Genomic DNA, 7,935 nt, shown 5'->3' with positions numbered 1-7,935 from the left:
TGTTCTAATGGTATCGCAAATTGTTGTAACATGTTTCTTAGTCAATAGATTGAATACTCAAGTTTTGTTTTATCGATTAGAAATAAATTAAAAAGTATGTAAGTTATGTAATTAATAAAAAAAATGTCTCTACAAAAAACATAAAATATCGATACATATTTTATATATTTTGCTTGATTTTGTCTTTTAAAAAAGAAGAAAGGAAAACATTAGTCCGATAGCTTCCAAATTTCAAGTCACCTTCGTTTATTTATTTTTAATTCCTCCCCACACCCTTTACCTATACATTTTACCCCCTCCCATTTGACCGATCATCTCTCTTTTTCTTTTTCTCTCTCTGAAATGCATAAACCATCGCCGGAACCACCGTCACTCCGCCACCGGTAACCAAACACAAAATGGGTAAGGCATCCAAATTCTTCAAATCTCTTTTCAGTTTCAAAGCCTCCGACACCACCCACCACCAACCACCCTCTCGTCCAGACCTCAATAAACAACCCAAACGACGCTGGAGCTTCATTAAATCAAACAAAGATCAACTCCACCACCATTTCTCCGACACCGACACTTTCAACCCACCACTCTCCCGTCCACGCGACACCCCACTTCACCATCAATCTTACTACCAAACAGCCGGAGACGACGAAAAAACACGTACAACCAGTCATGCCATAGCCGTTGATGCCGACACAACAGCATCAGCTGACGCCGCCGTATTTTCAGCCCATGCCGCGGCGGAGGTGGTACGGATGACAACCAGAGCCACCGCCCGTTACGGCCTTCGCGGCGAATGGGCCGCTCTTAAAATCCAGACTTACTTCCGAGGTTACCTGGTAAGCATTCCCTAAACCATAGACTAAGGGTATTTCGGTCTTTTCATCATGGACGAATGTACTTAAATTGTTTCGTTAAAGGTCAACACACGAGGTATGAACGTATTTTAGTCAAACCCAAATGCAGACGAGTTCATACGTTACCTAATGTACCATATGTAATGCGTAACGTACAAGTTATTAACTGCACCGGCCACGTTTAGAACCATAAAAAACCTTTCTTAAAAAGTTTAGTTGTAAATGTACTACTCATGATCATACCACTTTTACCGTTTTACCCTTGTAGTTTCCCCACCTGTGTAAAGAAATCGTAAATGATATTTGAGGAAAATAAATTGGCAATAAACTAAGAAACAAAATAATTTTGTACGTTTATATCCAAACAAAAAGTGGGCTATGGAATATGCTTTAATAACTTGTACCTTGTCGTAAACCAATTGGAACATTTACTCTTAACGCATTAATAACTTGTACGATTGAAACGTAACGAAGTCAGAAGGAAAGGAGAACTGGTCGGTGGGGTAATTGGGTAAACTAGAAATTAGTTTCTAAGATGGGAGTAGGATAAAAAAGAAAAAAGAAAAAAATATATTGTTCCAGTTTTACCCTCCACCTATACATACTATTCTTGTATATCTATTATTTCATGGATTCATATACTTGAAGGCAAGGAAAGCTTTAAGAGCATTGAAAGCGTTAGTGAAGCTTCAGGCACTTGTGAGAGGTCATATCCTAAGGAAGCAAGCGGCGGTTGATTTCCGGCGGTTGCAAGCTCTGCTACGAGTCCAGGCACGGGCTCGTGCAGGGCGGTTTCCGATCACCGATTCACCTCACTCCTCCGCCAAGGTTTTCCTCTTGTTCATTCATAGTACAAATGTCAATGCACGATGTATAAGTATAACATTGTGATCTATATATCTTCCAGGGTCCTCCCACTCCTGAAAAATTTGAGCATGTCATTCGAACGAGAACAAAACACGATCAACCATCGATACTAAAGGTGTGTTATTGTCAATTTGTCAAACATTTAATTCGTTTTCTTCATTTCTTAAGTAATTTATATATATTCTGTATATGTAGAATAATGTTTACAAATCTTACTCCGACGAAAGAATCCTTGAAATGGACACCGTGAAACACCACCTTCTGCCACCTAGACGCCGGAGCCTCTTCCACAGTCAAAGTCAAAGTCTGACAAATTCTCAAGGGTCAACAATCCACCCATCCGGTTTCGGTTTCGGTTTCAGCCCGAGTGAATCTTGTGAAGTAAATTCCATAACTACCCCTTTCGAGGAAGAAGTTTCTTTCTGTATTCCCCAAAATAGCCCTACAATTTGTTCAAAGGTCAACGGGTCAATGAAGGTGGGCCCGTTTACACCGGCTAAAAGTGATAGTTCAAGGAGTTGTCTTAGTGGCTACTCGGACCACCCGAACTACATGGCATACACGGAGTCATCACGGGCTAAGGTTCGGTCGGTGAGTGCACCAAGACAAAGGCCTCAGATTGAGGTTTCTAATACCATGAAGAGGTATTCAGTGTATGGATATGTTGCGGGCCCGGGCCCGGGCCCGCAACACAGTTCAAATTTGAGGGATAGTTTTGTGAGCAAAGCATATCCGGGTTCGGGTCGGCTTGATCGGCTTGGAATGCCGGTTGGGGGATTAGGTATTCGTGAGAGTGAGTTTAGTGGTAGTTATTGGAACTATTAAACTTTAAATGTGTGGGTGGTTAGTGTGAAGTTTTTCTAATGTAGTGGGACTTTATGACTTATGAGAAGGTAGATTATATATGTAAGTGCAATTTGTAACGAAACCCCCGAGGTTTATAATACCTGAAGTTTTTAGTTTTTAGTTTTTATGTTGTTCTTGAAGCTAGAGTGGACTAGAGGTGTACAAAGAGAATGGTCCAACCGGGTTTTTTATACCAGGATCGGACCGTCAGTTTTTGTTCGGGTCATGTTTTCAGGCTTTAACCGGTCCTCATTTGGTGTTTACCTAATTTTTTTTGGGTGGACCAAACAGTTACAAAATAAATTAATTTTTCTTAGTAAAATTCAAAATTATTTATCAATATTTTAAATAAATCATTAATTAAGAAATATATTAAAATTTTAAAGTTATTATAACTTCAAACATAATAATTGGAAAAATTAAATTTCAATTTTAAAGTGTTGCCTAATATATCTCTTTGACATGTGGCATAATATTAATGAAGAATTGTATTAGAGCGATACATGTCAAATGGAGATTAAAACTATTATTTTATTAGAATAGAAATGTTAACTCTTAATAATATTAATGTGATATCAAAACGTTATAAATATTTAGAAAAAGTGCAATATATCTTAAGTCTATTTTTGGCTATTTTTGTAGTTTAATTATTATATTTCAATTTCATTAATAAAAGGGTTAATATAATAAAACTCAACTTTAATTTTATTTTTCCTGAAAAAAATATTGTATTTTTTCATATTTTTTTGATTCGGCCGTTTTATCATTTATTTTTTTCGGAAAAACTTGCTAAATGTGAGGGTTTTTTAGAAAAATAAAAATAAAAATTAAAGGGGTTTTTTGGAAAAAAATTAAAGGGTTGAAGGGGTTTTTTTTTTTTTTTTTTTTGGAAGAAAATAAAAAGTTAAAAGTTTTTCGGAAATAATGAAAAATTGGAAGGTCTTTTTCTTAAAATAAGATAGAAGTTAATACGGAAAAAATACATATGTAAAGTCTTTTTATTTTGTTAACTGTTAATAATCAACTTAAGCTAATACGGAAAAAAATACATTTGCTGAAGTTTATTGGTTTTGCTGAAAATTATAAACTGTCAGATAATCATTCTACCAAAGCCGATAAGCTGTGACGATCATTTTAACATGCTATGCAATATTTTTTTAAATAACTTATGTTATGATTACCTATTAACAGTTTCATAATTATCTTCTTTTTTGGATATCGGTTGTAATTTAGAAGGTTCGGTATCTATACATCTATATTTTATATATTTAACCAATGCCTTTGTGGCTACAGAGTAAAGCTTGAACATCTCATACAATTATCATCAAAGAAGGAAAGGACACTATTATTCAATTATGTGACTAATTGTTTAATTCAAATATCTTCTAATCTATTACTATACTTAATTTGCTAAGTTAAATATTGTTTTAATCTTAAAACCTAAATCGAAAATTATATTTAACTTTATCACGTGTGTAACTCATTGATATAAGCTATGGAGATGAAGTTGTTCTAATAGATGTCTTTTTTTATCACATAGTTTACAATACCAGTTATTTTTGACATCTTATATCAACTTGGTATAAGAAATTGTTATTTCATAGTGACAATGACAGTTATTCATGACTACATAATCATATTATGCGCATCAGACACTTTTGTTAGGCCACCATTTTGATCGATTTTGTATAATATATATAAAGAACTTGGATTTACACAACGAAAAACAAACTAAAAACATGTCAAAACGACTGATTTTAGACATATCAACAATAAATTCATGAGGTAAAAAAAAAAAAAAAAAAAAAAAGAATAAACTTTGGCAAAATGTGGACTTGAAAGATACAAGTCGTTATATCATTGGTTGTTGCAGTGCCATCTGGACGTAGGCACACAGCTCAAGTAATGACACCAGCTGCAATGATCGTTCCCATTCTCTCCTTTCAAAAGCATCACCAATCCAACAGCAAACCTGCAATTCACAAGGGCAATACTGTCTTTTTACACTTTCATCCAAAAAGAAGTCAACGTAGAAAAGTGTGATACAGATACCGTCTTTTCACATAGTTTTTATCAAAGGGCAATACAGTCTTTTCACATTTCATCAAGGGCAATAAAAAAAGCATACCCTGCGATCAATAAGAGCATGGAAAGAAACCAGAAAGCGTATTGGAAAAGGGTATATTTGGATTTTCCACGAGCCTCAACAGGAAGATGTCTACGTTCTTGCCAAGCAAATTGGGGACGAATGAGTAGTACAAAACCAAGGAGAAAACCGGTTAAAAAACCACCAATATGGGCAAAATTGTCAACATGGGGAAGAATTCCAACAGCTAAATTGATCAAGATGATGATCACAAGTGTGATCAAAGCTGCAGCCTGAATTGATTATTAAAAAACAAGATAAAAACACTTTTTGAGATTAAAAAAAAAAAAAACCAAATTTGATGCCTAAAAACTAAAAAGTTATAATATTTACCTTGTTGGCATAAATAGTCCAGTTAGTAAGAAGTTCAGATAACATAGCTCCAAGAAGACCAAAGAGAGCTCCAGAAGCTCCAACAGAAATGTTGTTTTTTATAAAAAGTGTAGAAAGTATGCTTCCACCAATTCCAGATAACAAGTAGATTACTCCTACACGTGCTGAAATAAAAAGACTCGTTTTAATTTTAGTGATATAATTATGAAATAAAATGTTATGAATGCAAAAACATACCAAAGCCAAATTGTTGTTCAAGTCGAATCCCAATGAAAACCAAACTTAACATGTTTGCAAGTAGATGAATAACTCCTGCATGCAACCAGATACATGACACTAGTCTCCATGCTTCATTCTCATTCACTACTTTTTTCCATTCAAGAGCTCCCAATTTTTCCAATCTACAAAATAATTGAAGCCAAAATAAGTTGATATAACTTCCAAATTCATTCGTTATGATTCAAATGACACAAAAAAAAAAAAACAAAAAAAAAACAAGAATTTTAGACATGGAGACCTCACCCATAGGTGTTTTTACTTGATTTTCTTGCAAAACTACCATGGAAGGAAAAATCACAAACACAAAAACCTAATCCAATGTGTCGAATCGTGAAAGTGAATCCAATCAGATAATACCCAAATCGAGTAAGTAGAGAAAACCTCCAATGTGGACCATTACAAAATCAAAGTTTACACAAAAGATGCCTAAAAGGATATGTAAGAAAAGCTCACGAGTAAAGAAAACCCCAATTCAAATTCATATTAGAATTGTCAATTACACGCATTAAAGAGTATAATTACGAAGAACGCATCAAATATTATCATCAAGAATCATCAATTAACATACAAAACGTAAATCATAATCAATAATCAGCTTTCAAGTAGAAGAACTAACGATTATGAACTGAAAAAACAACTTATAGATCTTAATAACACATTAAAACCTAAAATCAGGTGTGAGGAAACTTACGTAGAAGAAGAAGGCCCAAAAAGGGGATTTTCTTTAAGAGGCTGAAAAGAGAGTCTGCCTAAAAACCTAGCAACGCAGTTCCCCTCGAGACTCGAATTGTGGTTCTTAGGACAATCATTAACAATCATGATGACGATAAACATAGCCACATTCGCAACAACAATCATAGGAACAAGCCAAGAAGTCCATTGCTTCTCCGATGATTCGGCGTAGTAAGGAGAAGACGATGTGTAATAATTGGAGTGCGGCGGCGGTGGTGGTGGTGCACCTCTGTTCTTCCAGCTTCCTCTGCTCTCTAGATCTCTGTTACCCATCACACCAAATTCAATTTTTAGTCTTCCTCGCTAATCTTTTCTTCGATTCGATGTCGAATAGGTGCTTGTATAATATATATGTAGGGTTTTGATTAGGAAGTAACTTGGAAGGGATGTAGAGGGAGAGCTGTGTTGTTAGAGAGAGAAGGAGAGAGATGGGGGTGGATCGATGAGTGTTGCTACCAATATAATCGCCGGAAATCAAAGAAAACGGTGGAGATATGCGGTTGCTTGTCTGTCAACTTTATGTTAGGTGACCTGGTAATCTGAGAAACCTTTAACGGTTATCTTACAAAATTCTCAATTTCAAAGCAACTTTATTTTATTAAAAGCTTACATGTGGCACCTAAAATTATATAGTAGTTTATTTGAGCTTTAAATAGTTAAGAGTAAATTACATGAATGGTCCCTATGGTTTGGGTAAATTATATGTTTGGTCCTTAATTTATTTTTTTAACTCGGAAGGTGCATACTGTTTGTTTTTGTTATACACATGGTCCATACAGTTTATTTTTGTTATACGCTTCGTTCTTATCTTACTTAAAAATATTATTATTTAAATAAGGAAAAATGATAAGGTAGGTAAGGTAAGATGAGGAGGTGGAGTTGGAGGTGTGTTATTTAAATAAATTAAAAAATCATGGGCAAAATAATCTTTTTAGGTAAGCCATAGACCAAAAGCGTAACAAAAACAAATAGTAGGGACCTTCCAATTTAAAAAATTAAGTTAGGGACCAAACGTGCAAATTACCTAAACCATAGGGACCATTCGTGTAATTTACTCAATAGTTAAACATTTTTCTAGTTTTTATGGTGTCTTAAAAACTGGTTCGGAAGAGAGACGATAGTAGTTCAACAATGATCGATTTATTGTGAAGTATTTGATCGGATTGAACCAGATGATTACCGGGTTGAACCGGTGTGATATAATCGATAAAACCGTTTGTTTGACTTGGATACTTGGATTTCACTTGGCTCATTAAAAAAACAGTCAATAAGTTCGATCGATTAGATTATCAGAAATGTATACAACTTGAAAACCGATACACAACCCTGCCAAATATAGACTTAACCGGTTGAACCGGAAAACGGTTATTAGACCAGTTCAACTAAAAAACCGGTTTTAAAACATTGATTTTTGATTATTTACTTAAAATTATTTAAAGACAAAATTGCAAAATGGTCCTTGTAATATGCATTTTTTGGGGTTTTAGTCCAAACCACGACTTTTTTGGATTGATGGTCATTTTAAGCTAGTTTGCTTGTGAGTTTGGTCTTCCGGTAAATTGAAAAGACTAAATTGCCCTTATTATATTTATTTTCCATTTTCTTTTTTTTCCTATAGGTATTTATATATATAAAATAAAATAGGGGCTCACATACCTCCCCCCCCCCCCCGCCCCCTCTCTCACACACACACATACACACACCCATAACAACATTCCCCTTCCTTCTTCTTCTTCACTTACAACCAAGAACCACCCATGTTTGCTATCAGAGCAAGTCCCTCCACCACTCACTGCTGCCATGGTAAAAACCCACCACAAACCGTGCTTATTTTGTCGAGTACAGGAGCCCCAACCCTTACTCCTTCCTCCCCTCGTATCA

At 35.0% G+C, this 7,935-nt stretch overlaps 2 protein-coding genes across 2 annotated transcripts; one reads left to right on the top strand and one right to left on the bottom strand.

The window, feature by feature from the left end:
* Nucleotides 1-268: 268 nt before the first annotated feature.
* On the top strand, nucleotides 269-2,684 carry LOC145058820 (protein IQ-DOMAIN 22-like). Its single transcript, XM_079006707.1, has 4 exons — nucleotides 269-833; nucleotides 1,500-1,679; nucleotides 1,759-1,833; nucleotides 1,914-2,684. Exons 1-4 carry the CDS (start codon nucleotides 399-401, stop codon nucleotides 2,541-2,543), a joined length of 1,320 nt encoding a protein of 439 aa, XP_078862833.1. The 5' UTR covers nucleotides 269-398; the 3' UTR covers nucleotides 2,544-2,684.
* Nucleotides 2,685-4,304: 1,620 nt separating this feature from the next.
* Nucleotides 4,305-6,646, bottom strand: LOC145058442 (RHOMBOID-like protein 2). The gene is made up of 5 exons (XM_079006344.1): nucleotides 6,014-6,646; nucleotides 5,281-5,444; nucleotides 5,044-5,207; nucleotides 4,693-4,943; nucleotides 4,305-4,536 (listed from the first exon to the last, which is right to left on the bottom strand). Exons 1-5 carry the CDS (start codon nucleotides 6,325-6,327, stop codon nucleotides 4,422-4,424), a joined length of 1,008 nt encoding a protein of 335 aa, XP_078862470.1. The 5' UTR covers nucleotides 6,328-6,646; the 3' UTR covers nucleotides 4,305-4,421.
* Nucleotides 6,647-7,935: the final 1,289 nt, after the last annotated feature.

This window comes from Lactuca serriola, chromosome 6, assembly GCF_051521515.1.
Source record: "Lactuca serriola cultivar US96UC23 chromosome 6, Lser_US96UC23_V15, whole genome shotgun sequence".
NCBI classification, from domain to species: Eukaryota; Viridiplantae; Streptophyta; class Magnoliopsida; order Asterales; family Asteraceae; genus Lactuca; species Lactuca serriola.
The sequence above is the reverse complement of the archived record's forward strand: the minus strand, read 5'-3'. Positions and strand labels throughout refer to the sequence as shown.